This window comes from Rhincodon typus, chromosome 14 (assembly GCF_021869965.1).
Source record: "Rhincodon typus isolate 14 chromosome 14, sRhiTyp1.1, whole genome shotgun sequence".
Taxonomy (NCBI): Eukaryota; Metazoa; Chordata; class Chondrichthyes; order Orectolobiformes; family Rhincodontidae; genus Rhincodon; species Rhincodon typus.
Genome location: NC_063345.1, coordinates 18,681,151 through 18,705,457, shown reverse-complemented (window position 1 = coordinate 18,705,457; position 24,307 = coordinate 18,681,151). Strand labels below are relative to the sequence as shown.

Sequence of the window (24,307 nt, the reverse complement as noted above, 5' to 3'; positions counted from 1 at the left end):
CGTGACCAGAAGTAGGGCAGATTTTAGTTTGTCGAAGTCTTTAGGCTGGAAAGGAGTCTTTGAATGTTTAGAAGCCCAAGGAGAAGGGCTGGGAAGGGCCCTGAGTTTCTCTTAAGGATCATTGAGAACATTAAGTTGGTTACCTATATTTTGCCTAAAAGAGAGAGAGAATTCCATCTAGTGAATCTATAGAAGATCACTGAAAGGAAACAATAGCAATCCCATCAGTTGAGTAAGAAATCAAAAAGTCAAGATAGTTCACAGGGATTCTCCAGTCGTCTGGTGGTACCCCTTTACATGATGTTTGGAATATTACTGCCTGTACCTCTGTCATTTCCAATCTTCCTTTAGTATCCTTAGATACATTTAATTCTGTCCTGGTAGTTTATCAACTTTAAGTACAGCTAGCCTGTTAACACCTCTTTGCTAACTTCAATCCATCAAGTTTCTCAGCTGTCCCTTCTATGACTATGATTTGGGCAGCATTTTCTTCCCAACATAGATGTAAAGCACCTCAGCCAGAACCCCTGCCTCCACATCTAAGTTTCTTTTTAGGCCCCTACTGCGCCCAACTTATCCTTTTCTCTTCATTTTATGATTTACACATCAATACAGGATTTTTGGATTCTCTTTTACATTCATTATCATTCTCTTCTCACACTTTCTGCTTCTTTCATTTGTTTTTCTAATTCTCCCTTGAGCCTTCTATAATAAACATGATTCTCATTGTATTATTCACCAGACATCTGCCATATGTACTCTTTTCTGCTTTATTTTTGATCATTCAGAGAGTTTTGGGCTTGGTGGCCCTGCCTTTTTTGCTTGTGGAAGTTTATCTTGACTCTATCAGACCTAGCTCCTCTTTAAAGACAGCCCATTATTCAGTGATAACAAGGTGTAGAGCTGGATGAACACAGCAGGCCAAGCAGCATCAGAGGACCATGAAGGCTGACGTTTCGATCTCCCCATTATTCAGTTACAGTTTTGTCTGTCAATCTTTAATTCAGACCTATCTGGGCTAGATCTGCCTCACATCATTGAAGTTGGCCTTCGTCCAATTAATTATTCTTTGTCTAGAGTGCCTTTTGTTCTTTTCCAACTGCCAGGCCTAGTGTTATCTATAGTATCTATAACACAGTGACCCACAGTACAAGTCTAAAAAATAAATAACATGCTTTTTGACCACAGTTGGTTGTGTTGTTTGCGGAAAATCATTTTTTCTTCCTTTCTACTTAATATTTTATATCCAGTCTGATTGTGAAAATTTTGCACTAGGAGGGGTACAGATAGAATCACATTGGATTACTGTCTGACAATAAATTGCTCCCTTTTCCAATGGGTATGGGACATAGGAATATCTGGTCTGTAGCAGACACGAGTTTCATTACATTTTAAAGAAAGGGAGGAGAATACTGCAGAGTATCTAAGGAGAGAGCTTCAGAGAACAGCTTGATATGGGTAAAAACCGAAAGAACTGCGGATGCTGTAAATCAGGAACAAAAACAGAAGTTGCTGGAAAAGTTCAGCAGGTCTGGCAGTATCTGTGAAGAAAAAATCCAAAAAGTTAACTGATTTTTTCTTCACAGATGCTGTCAGACCTGCTGAGCTTTTCCAGCAACTTCTGTTTTTATCTTGATATGGGACTGTTTTCGTGAATGTGAAGTATAAAATTTTGAAGAGCTTTTTGGACGCATCCTGGCGATTTTAAACTGTTGATTTTCTTTCTTTAGGTCCATGGATTTTGATGAACTTTTTTAAAATATGCTAATTTGTTTACTTCCAACCATGATGCCAGTAGGGTTCCTGATATGAATTCCCAAGCAGATGTTTCGTTGGAGAGTTGCCAAGCTGGTCAAACAGCCCCAGTGAAATTCCATGTCTTGGAGTCAACATACATGCCTCTATATCAATAGACATAGGATATATGACATATGCAGGTTTCATGGAGGTTCCTTTTCCCAAAGCAGACTGGGGCAGAAGACCAAAGTTTGCATTGCTGATTGCTATGAAAGCCAAAATTTTAAAGCAGCTCAACCAGAGCATGTTACACTTTATGTCGCAATACAGGGACAAATGTGACCTACGTTGTCACAGTTTCCAAATGCATGGAGATCTACCTTTTCTGTACTTGAGTTTGTAGAGATGCCCAATCTGCCATCTGATCTAAGGGCATCTGTGATGACCTTGCAAAATAAGGTTGGCACATGAACTAACAGAATTATTAACTGTAGCCTCAACATTTGATTATAGTCATTTTCAGGGATTCTGCGTTCAGTTTAGCCCTTTGAACTGCACGTGTCTATTTGGTCAGTCTGCTTGTATTTCTGACTACTCTGTTCGCATTGCTGAGCACCAGAATAAAATATTGACAACCCTCTCCGCCTACAAAATCATACAAGGAAGAACTTGATTCTGAATACTACGAACTTGGCAAAGTACTTTTTGTATGTAACTAAACAATGGTGCTTTCCTGATGGCTTAACTGGCAAAGGTTCTGGCATAAGAGTGAAGTGAAAAGAGTTCCTGGTTCAGTCCTGCTCTGTTTTGTAATAACTGATCTCAGGCAGGATTTAATGTTGTCCTTATGGAAATGATACCAGGTTGGGGAAACAAGTCTGGTCCACTAACTTCCAACTGTAAAGTGGATGAATGTGGAGAATAGATTTACTTTGTGTAACCCTTTGTTTGAATTGCCTATTGATGTACACAAGAATAACTGTGGAACTGATCTTCAAAAGTAACTCTTTTGGGGGAGATTAAAGCATAAAATAAAGATGCTAAAGAAAAAAAAAATTTTGTTTTTCAGCGAAATCACGTGGAAAATATTTTCTGTTGGTCTTTTTGATAGCTTTGGGCTTGTTGATAATTGTGTTGAGTCTGCTGAAATTTAAAAGGTGAGGACAAGTCTGTTTTGATTTTGTTGTTATGGCTACATGAACTGTATAGAACATAGAACAGTACAGCACAGTACAGGCCCTTTGGCCCATGATGTTGTGCCTTTTATCCTTTTATCCTAATCCTAAGGTCTATCTACCCTCCACCCCTACCTTATACTATCATCCATATGCCTATCTAATAGCCGCTTAAATAACCCTAATGAGGCCGACTCCACTACCCTCTCCAGCAATGCATTCCACGCCCCAACCACTCTCTGAGTAAAGAACCTACCTCTGACGTCTCACCTATATCTACCTCCACTCACTTTAAAACTATGCCCCCTCGTAATAGCTACCTCCTCCCTAGGAAAAAGTCTCTGGCTGTCTACTCTATCTATACCTCTGATCATTTTGTACACCTCTATCAAGTCACCTCTCATCCTTCGTCATTCTAAAGAGAAAAGCCCTAGCTCTCTCAACCTTTCCTCATAAGACCTTCCCTCCATTCCAGGCAACATCCTGGTAAATTTCCTCTGCAACTTTTCCAACACATCCACATCTTTCCTGTAATGAGGCGACCAGAACTGGACACAATACTCCAGATGTGGCCGAACCAGGGTTTTGTATAGCTGGAGCATAACTTCACGGCTCTTGAACTCAATCCCTCTATTAATGAAATCTAACACACCATACACCTTCTTAACAAGTCTATCCACCTGGGTGGCAGTTTCAGGGAACTGTGAACATGAACCTCAAGATCCCTCTGCTCTTCCACACTGCCAAGAATCTTTTCGTTAACCCTGTATTCTGCCTTCAAGTTTGTCCTTCCAAAATGAATCACCTCACACTTTTCAGGGTTAAACTCTATCTGCCACTTCTCAGCCCAGCTCTGCATCCTATCAACGTCCCTTTGTAACCGAGAACAGCCCTCCACACTGTCCATAATGCGACCCACCTTCGTATCGTCCGCAAACTTACTGATCCACCCTTCCACTCCTTCATCCAAATCATTTACAAAAATCACAAATAGAAGAGAACCCAGAACATATCCTTGTGGTACACCACTCGTAACTGAGCACCATATTTAATATTTTCTGTCCGCTACCACCCTTTGTCTTCTAAGGGTCAGCCAATTCTGAATCCAATCTGCCGCATTTCCCCCTATCCCATGCCTCCTTACCTTCTGCATGAGCCTACCGTGGGGAACCTTATCAAATGCCTTACTTAAATCCATGTATACCACATCCAGTACTCTACCTTCATCCATGTGTTTGGTCACCTCTTCAAAGAATTCAATAAGGTTTGTGAGGCATGATCTACCCCTCACAAATCTATGCTGACTATCACGAATCAAACTGTGCCTTTCCAAGTGATCATAAATCCTGTCTCTCAGAGCCCTTTCCAATAATTTGCCCACACTGATGTAAGACTAACTGGCCTGTAATTTCCGGGGTTATCCCTATTTCCTTTCTTGAACAAGGGAATGACATTTGCCAATCTCCAATCTTCCGACACTATACCTGTGGACAGTGAGGATGAAAAGATCATCGCCAAAGGCCCTGCGATCTCTTCCCTCGCTTCCCAAAGAATCCTTGGATAAATCCCATCCAGCCCAGGGGACTTATCTATCTTCAAGTTCCTCAAAATTCCTAGCACATCTTCCTTACTAACTTTGACCTCTTGTAGCCTACCAGCCTGTTTCACACTGTCCTTCTCTACAACTAGGTCCCTTTCAGTTGTGAATACCAACGAAAAGTATTCATTGAGGACCTCTCCTATCTCTTTAGGCTCCGTGCAGAAATTCCTTTTACAATCTTTGATCGGCCCTACCCTTTCTCTGGTCATTTTCTTATTCCTCACGTACATGTAAAAAGCCTTGGAGTTTTCCTTGATCCTCTTTGCCAAGGTTTGCTCATGCCCTCCTAAGCCCTTTCTTCAGCTCCTTCCTGGATAACTTGTATCCCTCTAGAGCCTGTTCCGTTCCTTGTTTCCTAAACTTTACACAAGCATCCTTCTTCCTCTTAACCAGTCGTTCGACCTCTCTTGAGAACCAAGGCTCCCTCACTCGACCGCATCTTCCCTGCCTGCTAGGGACAAACATATCGAGCACACGCAGTATGCATTCCTTGAACAATCTCCACATTTCAATAGTGCTCTTCCCTGACAGCATCTGTTCCCATTTTATGTTATCCAGTTCTTGCCTAACAGAATTGTAATTACCCTTCCTCCAATTATAAACCATACCCTGCTGTATGTACCTATCCTTTTCCATTACTATTGTAAAGGTAACAGAGTTATGATCGCTACCGCCAAAATGCTCTCCTACCAACAGGTCTAACACTTGGCCCGGTTCATTGCCAAGCACCAAATCCAAAGTGGCCTCTCCTCGTGTTGGTCTATCTACGTACTGTGTCAGGAATCCTTCCTGAACGCACTGGACAAAATCCGCTCCATCTAAACTATTACAACTAAAATGTTTCCAATCAATATTTGGAAAGTTGAAGTCACCCATGACTACAACCCTGTGACTTCTGCACCTTTCCAGTATCTGCCTCCCAATCCGCTCCTCCACTTCTCTGCAACTATTAGGGGGTCTGTAAAAAACCCCCAACTAAGTAACTGCCCCTTTCTTGTTCCGGACCTCAACCCAAACTGACTATATAATAAACTGGTCTATATATCTTTATGTCTAATTGTCAAATGACACTTAAGAAGTTTGATGCTTTCAAAGTCAAAACAGTCCACTTGATTGGCACTACATCCACAAAAAAAAATCATTCATTCCATCCACCACCGACATTCAGTAGCAGCAGTGTGTACTATCTACACCATGCCCTGTAGAAATTCACCAAGAAGCCTTAGACAATAGCTTCCAAACCAATGCCTTCCACCATCTATGAGAACAAAGGCATCAGATACATGGGAATATCACCACCCACAACTTCCCTTCCAAGCCATTTTGCATCCTGCCTTGGAAATATACCATGGTTCCTTCAGTGTCACTCAGTCAAAATTCTGGAACTCTCTCCCTGTATGTCTTGTTGGTCTACCTAGAGCAAATATACAGTAGCGATTCAAGAAGGCAGTTGACCACCACTTTCTCAAGGGTAACTAGGGATGGGCAATAACTACTGGCCCAGCCAGTGACGCCCACAACCTATGAATGAACTTGAACGACAATCCATGGACAGTGCAGTTAAGAGAACATTTTACATGAATCCTTAGTCAAATAATCTTGCAACGTAATTTGATAGGGCCATAAGCCACACAAGACCTCCTGAGAGAGCCAACCAAAGACAATACCACCAAGAAGTTAAAGCTTTAAGAGCTGTATTTAAGTTCAGGGTAGGTTGGGATCCCAGGATCCTGACTAAGTACCTTCCTGTACTTGGTTAGTTTGATTTCTATGGCTGCCTGGTCATTAATCAACTTTGTGTGATCTTTTAACTCCAATGGAGAAGAAATTCTGAATCTGAGTGCTGTTGGCCAAGCAAATGGCTAGCCAATCTCTTGACCCATTGCCATTGGGAGTGCCATTGGGAGTGGTGGCTACAGCTGGGATTGCATGCAGTGTTAAAGTCGAGGATCCTGGAACTTGGACTTCCAGGTGAATCTGTGGTCTTGCCAGGGCCAGGTGAGGGTGTATGGGATCCCCGAGTCATCAGTGTGGGAGTTAAAGGTAACGGGATGGGGGTGCAGGAGAATGCTGGTGGTGGTTGTGGGTTTGGGGGAGTGGGCAATCATCTAATGGGAGCAAGGTGCCAATCAGCAGTCACATCCCACTAGCCCGGCCAGTTTTGACCTGGAAACCTGGACACTTGGGCAGTGCACTCCCTGCCTCAGATGAAGTCACAATGGCAGTGAGTGGAAGCTCTTAAGTGGCCATTAATTGGTTCATGGATAGTTGGCCACTTAGCTCCTCCCCTCACAGGGGTAAAACACCTGCAGGCAATGAGCATAGCATCAGTGTCCATTTTATATCTGCCCCACTTCTCAACTGCCATCCAACTCCAGGGGTCTGTAATATTCAGTCTAATGTAATCACAAAGTGATGAATTCTGAAGTCCATTACACATTAATTCCAAGTGATTTAGCAGAAGCACCAGTAATGCCTATTCTCTGGGGAAAAAAAAACTGCAAATCCTCTGACACAAAGAAAATTGATCGCTAAACAAGAAAGTCTGACAACACTTACTAAGACAAAACGGCCTCTTATGGAACAGGCCCTACCTCTGGGCCACAAGTTTGGGTTCAAGTACTACCTATACAAGAAATATCTCCCAACATGCCTACAAAGAGAAAAGACGCATTAAACTAACAACCTGTCAGTTTACTCAAATGATATTATTTAAAGGGAAATTCACTTTTGACCATTTGACCAACATTCAACCAATCCCACCTAAATAGATTAGCCATTCATTTATGTCCGTTTATGGTGTCTTGTGCACACGTTGGTTTTCATAACATAATAACCAATGATTGTATTTCAAAATTGATGGTGCAAAATTGCTTGTAATTTCCTGATGGTTTCAGAGATATGATACAAATGCAACTTCTTTCCAACCAGAATATCAAACTGTCTTTTCTCTTTACAGATGCTGATGAAGCCCATATTTCCAGCTTTTTTTTGATTTTATTTCTAAAAGTACTATCCTAAGCCTTTTTAATCATCATAGATATTTAATTGGGAAATCTAATGGTGCAATGAGTAGCATTCCATCCTCTGAGCCAGACACTCTACGTTCAAGACCAGCTTTAAGACTTGACGGTCTTGGAAAGTATATTCATTGGATGGAGAAGCAGGTTAGGTATTAATTATTCACCAATGACATGTAGTAAAATTTGGAGAGATTCCTGGTCAGGCATGTGTTAGACAGAAATTGGAGCCTCTACCATCACTTTCCATAACTCCAGGCTGCATCATGCATAAGGAGTGCAACTTGACTCAGAGCTGAATGACTAGTGTGGGTCAGATTGATGCCAATAGCATGGAATTTGACCCCTATTTTGGCTGAGATAGATTTGGAACCTGCCTCCTTGACCTAATCAAGATAGAGATTGCAGCAATGCGGGATCAACCTCAGGGAGACAACTCAAGAAGAAGACAATATTGAATTTAGTAGATCTGTCTTTCTCACTGTTCCTCTCTAACTCTGACTTTCTATACTCCTGTCTTGGTTTCCTTCACTGTTTGTGTACTTCCCAACCTGTTTTTTTTTCAAGTGGGCATGTCTAAAATCAGGAAAAAAAGAGCTGTGGATGCTGGAAATCAAACAAAAACAGAAATTGCTGGAAAAACTTGGCAAGTCTGACAGCATCTCTGTAGAAAAAACAAAGATAATATTTCGGTCCAGTGACCCTTCTTCAGTTCTGAGTTTTTCCAGCAATTCTGTTTTATGTCTAAAATTGGATCTGTTGTTTCAATAAATTGTGCAAATGATTACATTACAATTTTTTAAAACCAAATCTAACTGCAATTAAACACATTACACAAAACTTGCTGTGTTGACCAATAATTGTTTTCTTGGTTAACTGGCAAGATGCTATAACAAGAATGGATGCTATGATTGTAGTCAATAAATATGTTAATTACTGTCCACCTTTTAATGCAAATACCTCCAAAAATCTTCAACAAACTTAAATGTGATACAAAGGAGTTTGGTTTGCTTTGCTGTAAAATGTTTTAACCAGATTTGTTTGGACAAAATTTCCTTACAGAAAATATCGTCCCTCTGATAATCAATGGAAACCTTTAAAGGTAAAATATCTTTGTTTATTCCTTTAAAAACACTGAATACAGTCTCTGTCTTCTTAAATAAGGAAAACTATTCTGATAATATAAAATCATAACACAAAGAAGTAGGTGATTACTTGTCTGTAACTCATGCAATTATTCCACACTCTTTACTTGCAAATAGGGTGTCATCGTGGCTCAGTTAGCGCTGCTGCCTCCCAATGCCTTGGACCCAGGTTCAATTCCATCCTTGAATGACTGTCTGTGTGGAGTTTGCGCATTCTTCTTATGTCTGTGTGGGTTTCCTCTGGGTGCTCTGGTTTCCTCCCATAGTCCAAAGATGTGCAAGTTAGGTGGATTGGCCATGCTAAATTACCCCTAGTGCATAGGTAAGGTGGATTAGCAATGGGGAATGTAGGGTTACAAGGATAGGTCTGGGTGGGAGGGTTAGTGTGAACTCAATGGGGTGAATGGCCTGCTTCCACACTGTAGGGATTCTATGAATTTTTCCTCTTTACATTTGTATCCAATTCCCTTTGAAAAGTTGCAAACAACTCCATTTTTGACAATGTATTCCAGATCATAAAAGATTAGCCCTGCCTATGTGTATTTTCTCCATTATTATTTGTGCCAGTGAAGGTTAATGGTGGTAATGTTTTTGCCCATCTGTTAGTCTGCTAATAAGATTTCTCCAAAACTAATGGACAGGTTGAAGCAAACATTGGTAACAATTAGCGAATAGAAGAGCTGGTTACTTTTTGGTGAAGAAGTGAATCTGGATGCTGGAATTTTTTTTAAAAGGTTATTAACTCACAGGGGTAGTGCACTAAAAATTAAGACTCCATTTTCTTGGATTTCTCACATACACAAAAATTTGATTAAACCACTAAATTGCCCAATTCTACCTAACTGAGTGATGCATGTTAAAAGATTATGCACACCAGTGATTTTGCTCCAGTACATAACTACCTTTTGGAAATAAATTGTTTCTTAACCAATGGCAAAAAGTTGACAAGTTGAATTGCTAATTTATAACTCCATAACTTAAACTCAGCTCTTTTTTAAAATTCCTATTTATGTACAAACAGACATACAAAGAGACAAGACAAGTCACAAATATTAATGTGGTGTAATAACTCAGGAAGCTTGATTGGAAAGGAATATTGTTTATTGCTAAGCACCAAAATGTGGGAAGTGATGGCCTAGTGGTATTATTGCTAGACTGTTAATCCAGAGACCCAGATAATGTTTTGGGGAACCTGGGTTCAAATCCCCCTGCAGCAGATGGAGGAATTTGAATTCAATAAAAATATCTGGAATTAAGAATCTAATGATGACTATGAGTCCACTGTTAATGGTTGGGAGGAAAAACCCATCTGGTTCACTAATGTCCCATAGGGAAGAAAACTGCCACCCTTATCTGGCCTACATGTGACTCTAAACCCACAGCAATGTGGTCAATGAAAATTTGATTAATTGAGCAATTAATTTAACTGCAGTTAAAGTTGGGCAATAAATGCTGCTCAGCCAGAGATGCTTTCATCCTGTTAATGAATAAAGGAAAAAAACAAGAGGAGCCACTAATTGTGGCATATGTAGGTGTCTCAGCCTGGAACAGACAGCCCTACAGACCCATCCCTGAGTCTGCTTTATTTTAAATTTAACCTATTTTCTAATCAACCTGTTGAGAGATGTTATGACACACCTCAAGTGCGGGTGGGAGTTGAACCCAGGCCTCTCAGTCCAGGGGAAGGGACACTATCGCTGTTTCACAAGAGGGCCCCTGAGTCTGCATTTTTTTGTTTCTTTAATTCCCATAGTGCCTTACTGGTCCAGGGGTAGAGACACTACCTTTGTGTCGCAAGACAGCCCTCCCTAGTTCCCTCTATTTTTTCTTTGCCTTTCGGTTCAGGTGTAGGGACACTACCACTGCACCACAAGAGGGCCCCTTCATCTGCTTTTTAAAATTTAACCTATTTTTCCTAATCATCTCTGTTTAGAGATGTTATTACACACCTCTGGAGCAGGTGGGACTTGAACCTGGGCATCCCGGTCCAGTGTAGTGACATTACCATTGTGCCACAAGAGGGTCTCGAGGTCTGCTTAAAAAGAACTCAGTTGATGAGTTCCAGCTAGACAGGCCATTGCTTGTTACCAAAGGAATTCATATGTGAAAAGCTCCATGAGGAGATTAATTAATGATTCCCCATGGGCTTCCTAGGGCCTATCACAGGTGGGAAAGGAACAAAAAGTTAGTGAAGCACAATTCTGGCATCAGTCTGGATCACAGACAGAATTGAGTAGTCTTCTTTTGGCTTTATATCTACTCCTTCCAATTATTTTCTAATGATGATGAGGTCACGGCTACACTGATTCTCAATCTAACACTCACTAATTGAGGATTCTCCCTTTCGGTGCCACAGAAGGTGGTTTCTCCCCTTTTCCTTTTAATGGGACATTTGCAGACAATTATAGAATCATAGAATAATACATTACACAAGGAGACCATTCAGTCCATCGTGTCTCTGCTGGCTTCTGAAAGAGCGAATCTGCTAGTCCTATTCTCTATCCCTTTCTCCTTACAACTTTAAAATATATATCCATCTCTCTCTTGGATTCTCTTATAGAATCTGCCTCCACCTCTCTACCGGGGGGATAGACAGTATCCTCTGCGAGCAGGATAGAGAATCCCGTATGGTGTGTTGCCTGCCTGGTGCCAGGGTACGAGACATCTCTGACCCGCTTGAGAGGATATTAGAGAGGGAGGGGGAGGATCCAGTTGTTGTGGCCCATGTAGGTACCAAACAACACAGGCAGGACTAGGAAAAAGGACCTGTTTCGGGATTATGAAAAGCTAGGAACGAAATTAAAAAACAGGTCTTCAAGGGTCATAATCTTTGGATTGCTGCCCGAGCCACGTGCAAATTGGCACAGGGAGGCGAGGATCAGGGAAGTAAACACGTGGCTAAAAGAGTGGTGTGGGAAAGAGGGTTTCCTTTACATGGGGCACTGCCATCAGTTCTGGGACGGGAGGGATCTATACCGCTGGGATGGACTCCACCTGAACAGGGCCGGGTCCAGTGTTCTGGCGAAAAGGGTAAATAGAGTGGTTAATAGGACTTTAAACTAGTAAGTAGGGGGGAAGGGAGAAGTGAGCGTAGAGGGATAATAACAATTAACGTAAGGCAAAGCAGCAGGTTAGCAGGTGACGAGGAAGCTTCAACTCCATTGAAAATTAGGAAAAAAGTTAAAGGGAAGGAGAACTCAGGAGTTGTTAGTAATGGAGGTAATAGGACCCAAAAAGAAGGTGCAAAAACTGGCATAAGTGCACTTTATCTGAATGCTCGGAGCATTCGAAACAAGGTGGAAGAGTTGACGGTGCAAATCATGGCAAGTGGGTATGATTTAGTGGCCATTACAGAGACATGGTTACAGGATGGTCATGACTGGGAGTTAAATATCCAGGGGTATCAAACTGTTGGGAAGGACAGACAGGAAGGTGGTGTTGTTCTGATTTTTAAGGATGATATCAGGGTGGTAGTGAGAGATGATATAGGTTCTACTGAACAAAACATTGAATCCATTTGGGTGGAAATTAGGAATAGCAGGGAGAAGAAGTCACTGATAGGTGTGGTCTATAGGCCACCAAATAATGACATCGTGTTGGGGCGGGCAATAAACATAGAAATAGCTAATGCATGTAAAAATGGTACAGCAATTATCATGGGGGATTTTAATCTACGTATCGATTGGTCAAACCAGGTCGGTCATGGCAGCCTTGAGGAGGGGTTCATAGAACGCATCTGCGATAATTTCCTTGAACAATATGTAATGGAACCTACGAGGGAGCAAGCTATCCTAGATCTAGTCCTGTGTAATGAGACAGGAATAATTAATGATCTCACAGTTAGGGATCCTCTCGGAAGGAGCGATCACAGTATGGTCGAATTTAAAATACAGATGGAACGTGAGAAGGTTAAATCCAGTACCTATGTCCTGTGCTTAAACAAAGGAGACTGTGAAGGAATGAGGGAGCTAAGGTAGAATGGGAGCAAAAACTTTATGGTGGATCAATTGAGGAACAGTGGAGGACTTTCAAAACGATTTTTCACAGTGCTCAGCAGAAGTATATTCCAGTGATACGGAAGAACTGTAGGAAAAGAGAGAGCCAGTCATGGATGTCTAAGGAAATAAAGGAAAGTATCAGATTGAAAAAAAAACACATACAAAAAAACAAAGAGTAGTGGGAAACTAGTAGACTGGGAAATCTTTAAAGGCCAACAGAAAGCCACAAAAAAAGTTATAAAGAAAAGTAGGATAGATTATGAGAGTAAACTAGCTCAGAATATAAAAACAGGCAGCAAAAGTTTCTATAAATAATTAAATCGTAAAAAAGTGGCGAAGGTAAACATTGGTCCTTTAGAGGATGAGAAGGCCAATTTAATAACTGGGAATGAGGAAATAGCCGAGACATTAAACAGTTATTTCGTGTCGGTCTTCACAGTGGAAGACACAAATAACATGCCGAAAACTAATGGCAAGAAGGTTATAGCAGGTGAGGACCTAGAAACTATCATTATCACGAAGGAGGCAGTGCTGGGCAAGCTAATGGGGCTAAAGGTAGACAAGTCTCCTGGCCCTGATGAAATGCATCCCAGGGTACTAAAAGGGGTGATGGGGGAAATAGCAAATGCACTAGTAATTATTTACCAAAATTCACTGGACTCTGGGGTGGTTCCCGCAGATTGGAAAACAGCCAATGTGATGCCACTGTTTAAAAAAGGAAGTAGACAAAAAGCAGGTAACTATGGGCCAGTTAGCTTAACTTCGTTAGTGGGAAAAATGCTTGAATCTATCATTAAGGAAGAAATAGCAAGACATCTGGATATAAATTGTCCCATTGGGAACACCCAGCATGGGTTCATGAAGGATAGGTCATGTTTAACTAATTTGGTGGAAGTCTTTGAGGACATTACTTGCATGGTGGACAATGGGGAACCTGTGGGGGATGTGGTGTATCTGGATTTCCAGAAGGCATTTGACAAGGTGCCACACCAAAGGCTGCTACATAAGATAAAGTTGCACGGTATTACAGGTAATGTATTGGCATGGATAGAGGATTGGTTGACCAGTAGAAAGCAAAGAGTAGGGGTAAATGGGTGTTTTTCTGGTTGGCGGTCAGTGGCTAGTGGTGTGCCTCAGGGATCAGTGTTGGGATCGCAATTGTTTACAATTTACGTAGATGATTTGGAGTTGGGGACTAAGTGTGGTGTGTCAAAATTTGCAGATGACACTAAGGTGAGTGGTAGAGCAAAGTGTGCAGAAGACACTGAAAGTCTGCAGAGGGATATAGATAGTCTAAGTGAGTGGGCAAAGGTCTGGCAGATGGAGTACAATGTTGATAAGTGTGAGGTCATCCACTTTGGTAGGAATAACAGCAAAATGGACTATGTTTTAAATGGTAAAAATTTGCAGCACGCTGCTGTGCAGAGGGACTTGGGTGTCCTTGTGCATGAATCGCTAAAAGTAGGATTGCAGGCGCAGCAGGTAATTAAAAAGGCAAATGGAATTTTGTCTGCCATTGCTCGAGGGATGGAGTTTAAAAACAGGGAGGCTATGCTGCAGCTGTATAGGGTCCTGGTGAGGCCACACCTGGAGTACCGTGTGCAGTTTTGGTCTCCTTAGTTGACAAGGGATACACTAGCAGTGGAGGGGGTGCAGAGGAGATTCACTCGGTTGATTCCAGAGTTGAGAGGGTTAGATTATGAGGAGAGACTGAGTAGACTGGGATTATACTCATTGGAATTCAGAAGAATGAGGGGAGATCTTATAGAAACATATAAGATTATGAAGGGAATAGATAAGGTGGAGGCAGGGAGGTTGTTTCCACTAGCAGGTGAAACTAGGACTAGAGTGCATCGCCTCAAAATAAAGGGAAGCAGATGTAGAACTGAGGTCTGGAGGAACTTCTTCACCCAAAGGGTTGTGAATCTGTGGAATTCCCTGCCCGGTGAAGCAGTTGAAGCTACCTCGCTGAATGTGTTTAAGGCAAAGTTAGATAAATTTTTGAACAGTAAAGGAATTAAGGATTATGGTGAGTGGGCGGCTAAGTGGAGCTGAGTCTCAAAAAGATCAGCCATGATCTTATTAAATGGCGGGGCAGGCTCGAGGGGCCAGATGGCCTACTCCTGCTCCTAGTTCTTATGTCCTTATGATGTCACGTTGACAGGTCTGTAATTTCCTGGGTTATCCTTTGCCCGTTTCTTAAACAATGGCATCAGATTTGCAATCCTCCAGTCCCCTGGGGCCAGTCCTGCACACAGTGAGGCCTGGAAAATTTCTGTCAATTGCTTCACGATTTACTCCCTTACCTCTCTTAGCAATCTAGGATGCATCCCACCTGGGCCTGGCAACTTCTCTACCTGGAGTGCTGCCAGCCTTTTTAAGCACCTCTTCTTTATCTATCACTATACTGTTGCCGAACCACCCATGTTTTTAACTGGGTCATTGTTATCATCTTCTAATTTGGTTAAGACAGAAGCAAAGTACCATTTAATACCTTTGCCACACCCTTTGCTTAAGTGAACAGCTACACCTGCTTGTTCTTTATGGGTCCCTCTCTATCCTTCACTAATCTTTTACTGTTAATGTGTTTGAAGAACATGTTACTATTTGTTTTAGCACATTCTGCCATCCTTTCCTCATGTTTCCTCTTAGCTTTCCATTTTCCGGCCTTAGCCTCTCTTCTACATTTGAGATACTCTTCCTGGTTTCCATTGCTATTACTGTTCCAGTGTACATCATATGCCTCCTTTTTCTGCCTTATATTCTCATCAATATCCTCAGTCATCCAGGCTACTCTAGCTTCAGACTTATTTTTCAATGGCATGTACCTACCTTGCATCCTATTCATTTCATTTTTCACCAACTCCTTTATCCACCAAAGTGTGTTACAAATCCCGTCCAACTTTTAGACCCCTAATATCTGCTCTTTTTCACTCTGGGATTTCAATCGTTGGCTGATTTTTATCCTTTTCCAACTTAATATATTATGATTGCTGTTTCCCAAATACTCCCAACTCTGACATTCTCCACTTGGATTGCCTCATTTACTGAGAACAGATCCAGTATAGCTTCCTCCTGATAGAACTGGAAATGGACTGTTCCAGAAAGTTCTCCTTCACACATTGCAGGAATTTCTCCCCTTTTGTCTCCCACACTTTACCTTTGTACCAGTTTACTCTAGCGTAATCAAAATCATCAACCATCACATACCTACTTGCCCTGTTTCCATAATCTGCCTACAAATGGTCTCTTCTACTTCCTCCCCACTATTTGGAGGTCTATAATAAATACACAACTAAGTCACTGCTCCCTTCTGTTTCTCACATCCAACCATATAGATTCTAATTCAGGAACTGCATCTCTTTCAAGGACAATGATACTGTCTTTGATCAAGTCTGCTATACCTCCTCCCTTTGTACCCATGCTATTTCTACTAAAAACCTTATATCCAGACCTGTTCTGATGTGCCTTGAGCCACCATTCTGTCAATGCTACTATGCCACATACAGCAGAGCAATGTTTGCTTCTAGTTCCCCAATTTTGTTTACGATACTCAGTGCATTTACATACATACAATTTAACCCTGTCCTTGTCTCTTTCTTGCCCATTGGAAAATGACCATTTCTTGTTCACTGTCAACACTCAAGTCATCCCTCACTTTCTTTTCCCTGTTCCCCATCTTCTCTCTTTTGCCCTCACTGGGACTTCCAAAACTAAGCCCGTTAGTTAACCCACTTCCCCTGCATTACAAGTTTAAATCCACCCCCACTACAGTATTTACCCTTTCAGCCAGGGAATTAGTTCCACTTTTGCTCAAGTGAAGCCCATCTCTTCTGAACAGCTTTCTCCTTTTCCAAAAGTGAGCCCAATGTCCCAAAAATCTAAACTCCTCCTGCAAGATATGTATTAATCTTTCTGGTCTTTGCCTAAATGGTGAATCTCGTGAAACAGGTAGTATTTCTGAGATTTGTATCCTGTATTTCAACCTACTCCCTAAATCCAGAAACTGCTCCTGTATGTCCTTCAAGCTGTCCCTCCCTATGTTGGTTCCACATGAGCCACAACCACTGGTTGTTCACCCTCCCTTTCCAGAAGCTCATTCAGCCATTCTGATATGGCCCAAATCCTTGCACCCAGGAAGCAATGGACTATTGAGGACTCACAATCTCAGCTGCAAGCTAGACTATCTATCCCTCAAACTATTGAACCACCCTACGACCACCTTTCTAATCTGCCTATCTCCCTCTCTCTTTTCCCACAGGACCCTCAGGCACCATGGTCCTGTGATCTTCCCTCGCATTATCCACCTCTGAGTCAGTTGAGTTGCTCGCTAAATAGGCATCTAAAATTTCATACCAGTTCAACAGCTCCAGGGAATCCTTGGTTTCCTGACTCTGCTATCTCTTTTCCTTTTGGCGAATGGTCACCCATTCTCCTGCCATCTCTACACTCCTCCTTTCCTGCCCATCATGTGGAGTGACCGCTCTGTGATAAGACTGTCGCAGAAACCTCCTTTCCCTTGAATGGTGTGCAGTGGAGAGAGTCACTGCTCCAATCAGCCACATATTGTTCAAGGACTGCTACTGCCCAGCAATTCATGACTGTCCTGGATAGCTTGTGGATCCAAACCCTCCCACATCTTACATGCCTTACAAATCACAAGCTTTCCCAAAGCCTTTGCCATCTTTTTGGGTCAAGATGATGCACACTACTGAGGGTCTGCTGTTTCTAAGCCACAAATAAACTTTCTAACAGCCTGTCTGTCTGTCTTTTTTTTTGGTTAAAGGAGGAGGCAGGGAAACCCTACAGTAATGTAACTACAGAGAGAACAACTTAGAGAAAAAGTGGAGGAAGAGAGCTGACTAGGGATTTTCTCTTACTTCTCCGCACAGATGGGTGAGAGCGAGAGCAAGATTCCTTTCATAGGCTGGATGTTTCTGCTATAATGCACGTAGCTAAGGCTGTGGTCAGCAGCCGAGGGTCTAATCAAGTGGTTGTTAATATGCTGGCTCCTCCTGAGCCCACAACAATTAGTCTCAATTGGAAAACCAATCAAAAGACAGTCTGTGGGCAAAACTGCTCACACAGATAGTGCCATTCTTTCTGGAATACTCCCTCAGTACTTGAATAAGCCAACATTGGAAGTACAACTCACAAAGCATTTCAGTAGTTTGATTTTTTTAAAACTGCAAACAACTGTTTACAAAATTGCCATGGTTTAAATCAGATTGTTTCTACTCCATTGCCCAAATGATAATAAAAATGAACTTTGCAAGATCTGTTAAGTACAGGAGATAGGGAGAATTGATTTTGCTTGATCCATTTAGAGCATTTTTGCATTTTATAACATTGTGGACTGCCTCTGCTGCTGTGGCGGAATTGTCAGAACTGTCTAGAGTTTTCAGAACATGTTGTTGGATATGGTTTATATAAGGATTTTTTTTCCAACTATTTGGTAAAGAAAAGCTCAGGGAAGAACTGCATTGTTGCAAGAATGTTAAGTTTGCACAATTTGGCTGATGGATGCACTCAACTGAGTGCCTTCTTCACTCCTTTTACATTTTTGCCCTTTGGTTACTCACACTTCTGCCAGTGGAAAATTACTCCCCATTTACTCCACCAAAAAATTCATGTGGATCATGCCTTTGGTACATTTACTTACTCATTGTGAAATTATATTTATCTTACTTTGGTAACTCCTAGAGAAAAGTGGAGTCAATATAGTTAGGTATTCCCTGTGTCATACTCACATCTACTTATAGAGTCATTGAGTCATACAGCATGAAAAGAGATTGTTTGGTCCAACTAATCCATCCTGACCATGTTCCCAAACTAAACTAATCCCATTTGCCTGCATTTGGCCCATGTCCGTCCAAAACTTTTCTATTCATGTACTTATCCAAATGTCTTTTAAATGTTCCAAAAGTACCTGCATCTATCAATTCTTCTGGAAATTCACACTACACATGAACCACTCTGTAAAAAAAAGTTGTCCCCAGTGTCCTTTTTAAATCTTTCTCCTCTCATCATAAAAAAGGTCCCCTAGTTTTGAGCTCCCCCAACGAGGGAAAGACCTTTGCTATTCATTTTATCTATGACCCTCATGATTTTACAAACCCCGACAAGGTCACCCCACAACCTCCTATGCTCCAGTGAAAAATGTCCCAGCCTATCCAGCCTGGAACTTAAATTCAATGATGTTTGCTCTTTCTCCTTAACTATTGCAACAGGAAGTGAGCTAATTCTATTAACAGGCAGGATCGTCGCAGCAACCCAGAGAATAAAAAATGTTGCTGCTTTCTAACTGGAATCCAATTACTTCCTACTTCAGCACATTAGAACATTTCTTCATCTTAGTAATACTGAAACTTGATGACAACTTCAAAATAACAACCACTCTTGGTTGAATCATGTAACTACCAGGGAGATCATCATTGTATATTCCCAGATGCCTCTAATCAGTCATAAAGAAATTCTTTGCTAAAGTTCAGAAAATGTAGGAAATTGTACTCCAAATGACATCTAACTCTCCAACAACATGAAGGAGAAATGCTTCTATTCAGCCATTGTGATCTTGTGGTTGACCAGAATCTCAAGTTGTAAAATTGATCAAGTTTACAAAGAGATATTGAGAGGTTAAGTAAATGGTAAAAGGTTGGCAAATGGAACATAATGTGGGAAAATGTAAAGTTGTTCATTTTGGAAGGGAGAACAAAAGAACAGAATATTATTTAAATGGAAAGAAACTATAGAAATCTGCAACACCAAGGGACTTGGGGAGACTTGTATGAAACACAGAAAGCTAGCTCACAGGTGCAGCAAGTAATCAGGAAACCTAGTGGAATGTTGACCCTAATTTCAAGAGAGTTGGAGAATAAGAGTAAGGAAGTCTTACTGCAATTGTACAAGGTGCATTTAGAGTATTGTGAGCAGTTTTGGCTCCTTATTTACAGGAAGATATTGTTTAATTGGAGGCAGTTCAGAGAAGGTTCATTAGGATGATCCCTGGTATGGAGGGATTGTTTTATGAGCAAAGACTAAACATGTTGGGACTATACTCACTGGAGTTTAGAGCAATGAGAGGTGATCTTAAGGGGCTCGATGGGATACATGTTGAGAAGATGTTTCCCCTAATGGGAGAGTCTAGGACCAGACAGCATAGTCTCAGTATAAAGGGGTGCCAATTTAAGACTGAGATGAGGAGGAATTTCATCTCATAGGGTTGTGAATCTCTGAATTCCTTACCGCAGAGAGCGGTGGGGACAGAGTCCTTACGTATATTTAAGGCTGAGATAGATAGATTCTTGACCAGTATGGAAATCAAGGGCTGCGGGGAAAAACACAGGAAAGTGCATATGAGGAATTTCAGATCAACCATGATCCTATTGAATGGTGGAGCAGATTTGAGGGTCCAAACAGTCTTCTCCTCTCCCTATTTCTTATAGTCGTATGGTCTTATGGTTTAATTTAAAATAATACATTTTATGCCATTTTTCGCAGGGATTCTATGAAAGAAAATTGTCAAAAGTGAGCACTTCCCATACAGCAAATAGCTTCGCTCTGTTTCTAAAGGAAAATAAATGAATTCTTTTATTAAGGTGGAGCAACATTACGTCTCATCAGTTTCTATTGTAGAGGAATATTGTTTTGATTGAAGAACAGCAGTAACTGGAAAGGAAGTCGGCATCATTCTCAAAACAATGATATTGTTCATCTCACCAATCACAGTCACACACTGATTATAATTTACTGTGTATTTTTAGCACTGCTTGTGAAGAGTGCCATTACCAAGGCCCAGCAGTATAAAATATAACTTAGATAAATGAATAGATTATTGTCTAATTAAAACTAGAGTGATTTTACCCAAATCAAACAGCTAATTTAAATTTCAAAAGCCTTGTCCTCTACAAGCTAGCTTGCACAATAGTATCATGTGTCATAAATGATGTTCACAAATAGTTTATTTTATAACAATAGTAAGAATGTAATTAAAGATAGATGTTTTAATATACCTAATCAGCTAATAAAAAAACCAATACCCAATTCTTTTCTCTTTATTTCCTTGATGTGTTTTTGGCTATTTTTCTTTCATTGTTAAGTCTACTTGAAGCACAATCAATCCCTGGTTCTTCCAGCATGCGCATTGTATTTAGAATAAGAGCTCATCCATCTATCTCCCACTCTCACTCCTATTTTCCCAGACTGCTGTAGATCTCTGTACATCATTCAGTTTTCCCTTCATCCTGTAAGCTATAAGAGTTTTGATGTCAGGTAATCATTGCTTCTCGATTAACTTCCTTATTTCTCCCACTTTCAATGTTTATGAAATTCTGCAGGAATAGTGTTTGGGCCCTCGCGCACTGAATTTCAAACAGCCTTTAGCCAAATGAGTGGTTAGGTAATTCCATTACTAATGTCACTCATAGTTATATTTAATCCCAGGTTCCACTCGCTTTGATGAGCCCAAGGTCACATGTACCTCTCCCGTTATTTTCTATTTGAGCAGGATGCATTCAGTCCAATTAAAAGTAAAATACTGCAGATGCTGGAAATCTGAAGAAACGCACACAATGCTGGCAAAACTCAGCAGGTCTGGCGACATCTGGGGAGACAGAAACAGAGTTAATCTTTCGAGTCTGGTATGGCTTCTTCAGAATAATACACTGCACTCAGATCAATGTCTTTATGTCTTGCCTGTTAATTAATTCCTCACATGGCAGTAGGTGTTGCATTGCAGTTAAGCTTCCTGATTTAATCCAAATTCTCACGAGCCTGACAAGAAACACAATTCAAATGGATAAACCCAACACCCAAGACTCATTATTTTATCAAGTGATTTATTTGCCTGACCAGTAGGTGGCAGCGACTGTAAATTGCTTTGGTTTTCTGGCGTCATTTAAAGAGAAATTTACTGGCCGTCCCATTATAGTAATAGTTTACAACCTTTCTAATTGATGTCCAGTAACAGGCTGATGGGAGGTATTTAGTGCAATACCTTATTGTTATTCTGTTCCTGGGATGGACAGTACGAATGGGTGACAAGGGGTTATGGATAATGTTGACCAATCTCCAACATAACTGCGCAGATCCTTAAGGTATCAGAGCAAGAGGAGTGTCACAAATAATGCCTGCTCCAAAAAAATGGTTCTAAACCCTTGCATTTCAAAAGAATAAAATAAGGGGAAATAGGGTGAAGGTAGTAATTCCTTTAAACATCTAATTTAGTTCAAGGGGTAAATCAGTAAACTACTTTTACTCTGAGCTGCTACTTTTAAACAAGTCCAGTTAACACAATCTGATGGAAGTAGGATAAGATGCACAAAACCTGTGGTGAAAATTTAGTGCGACTGCAAAAATGAAGTCTAATCAGACTATTTTTGAGGTTTCCTGTTTGTTGACAAAGCATGTCATGATGGAAAAACAAGATTGCAACAAGGTTTTGGTTCTAAACTTGCTTAGCCTTTGCTGCTAACCACCATTCACCCTACTTTCAAAACTTCAGTAAACAAACTTCTTTTGAGCGAAGTTTAAGAGGATAAATTGTTTTGGGGGTGAAAACAATCCACGTCAGCAGAGCGAAAGAGTGAAGCAGAAAACTGTTCAGAAACATCACGTCAATTTTAATTTTCCACTCATGAAAACACTGCCAAGATTGTGAATTTCAAACCAAGTAAAAGAGGCAAAATTTAGGGACCATGCTTCCAAAGAAAGTTTGAACGATTCTTCAGTTCTGAGGAGTCATAATGGACTCAATACATTTCTCTCTCCACAGATGCCGCCAGCCCAGCTGAGTTTCTCTATAACTTTCTAAAGTTTCAGATTTCCAGCACGTCCAGTTGCATTTTGCTTTTATTTGAACTATTGTTTTGTGAACTTCAGCAGAAAGGACTTCAGAAGTATTGAAATGTCAGCTGCTAATTCACTACCAGCCCATTTTGTGTTGCTGGTTTAGATCAATTTTCCCCCTTTTACCTCTGGTTCAGAGGCTGTGATTTTGTTTCATCTGTACTGTACTTTTTAAAAAAGGCTAACATCGGAACTGTGCCCGTCCTATGAGCAATCTTAACTGTGAAACCTAAGAAGGAGATAAAAATAAGGATTTTGAAGGATTTGCGTCAGCTGCCAGAGACCGTAAACACTATAAGTCAGGTCTGATTGATTGCTTAATGCTCCATGTAAAAATCTAGATGGAAGTCAGATTTTGGATTTGCCAACTGACTGGGACACTGGGAGTAATGTGGAGTGGAAATGGTCACAAATGGCAAAGATATGGCTTCTTGAAATTAGAGTTGTCTAATTTTTGAGGTGTAACTGCCTGTGGAGTGAATTTAAACCAGCGAGGAATGTAAACAATTGGTTTCAGCTGAAACTGTGAGGAATGTATAGCAAAGCAGCTTGAACAGCTCTGGGGAAATATCCATTTGGGGCATCTACATGATATGTTTTGGGTGGAGGGAGATAGCAATATAAAAATCAATTATTCTCCTGGGGTGTGGGGGCGGGGGCACGGTGGCATGTGGGGGGGCTGCCATTGTGTGGGCTGGGTCTCATGCAGTTCTCTGCAACACCATCTTAAAAGGATGTGAGCCCCAGAAGCAAGCAACTTTTATTTATCCTTTCATGGGATGTGGACTGTGTATTTGTTCCTCATCCCCAATTGCTTTTGAGCTGTGAGGCATGCTAGACCATTTCAAAAGGTAGTTAAGAGCCAACTAATTTGTTGTGGGTCTGCAATCACATTGGGTAAGTGTGAGTAAGAACCCTTTCCTAAAGGTGGATTTTTATGACAATTGGCAATGGTTTCATGGTGACCAGTACTGAGACCAGTTCTCAATTGCAGATTTATTAATTGAATTTAAATCCCAGTAGCAACTGTGGTGGGATTCGAGGCCACATCTCAAGGATGTCAGTCAGGGTGTCTGGATTACAAGCCCAGTGATGTGATCACTGTGCCATTATCTGCTCTTTCCTGATGTTACAAAGCCTTATGCTGAAAACAGTGTCTGTTTCCCAAATTTGGTCTAGTCAGATCACTCCATGAAGAGCAAGCACTTAGCTGCAGAAGGGTACCAGGATATAAATTACTTTAAAGGATGTGGGTCGGGCAATTGTGAAGAACCTCTGCTATCGCAATCTGGCTGGAAGTATGCCCAAGTGTGTTTGGGGTTGGTCTTTGAGAGCTTGAGCTCACAGTCAGAATGTATAAAATAATTCCTGGCACAAGATCCGCTTTGTGATCTTTAATACAGTGTGAAATGGAACAGAAGATGCCGCTTGAGAAAGCATTTTAATGTGGGAGGAGGGGGAGGAGGGACATGAGCAGACTTTATGGATGTTGACTGTCAGGCATCAGATCATCAGGTACTCAATGTCCCCCTGACCAACATGGAAACTCTCCACCCTTACAGCCTGCTGAGGTTCCTGATCAGAATAGTCTCTTAGCCACCATTCAAAAGTAAAAGCCATCAACAAAATCTCGACAACATCTTTATCCAAGAACACATCAAATTAGACAACAATGAGTTATTCTTCCAGTGGTAGTTGGAACTGCAGATGCTGGAGAATCCAAGACAACAAGGTGCAGAGCTGGATGAACACAGCAGGCCAAGCAGCATCATAGGAGCAGAAAGGC

General features: G+C 41.2%; 1 protein-coding gene across 1 annotated transcript in view; it reads left to right on the top strand.

Moving 5' to 3' along the window:
- LOC109920345 (cytokine receptor common subunit gamma-like) overlaps positions 1 to 20,717 on the top strand; it is a 40,727-nt gene extending 20,010 nt beyond the window's left edge. The window contains exons 5-7 of the mRNA XM_048605235.1: positions 2,807 to 2,894; positions 8,595 to 8,634; positions 20,176 to 20,717. Coding sequence (XP_048461192.1) covers positions 2,807 to 2,894; positions 8,595 to 8,634; positions 20,176 to 20,259 — 212 coding nt within the window. The 3' untranslated portion in view covers positions 20,260 to 20,717. The remainder of the gene's footprint in view (positions 1 to 2,806; positions 2,895 to 8,594; positions 8,635 to 20,175) is intronic.
- The last annotated feature ends 3,590 nt before the right edge of the window (positions 20,718 to 24,307 follow it).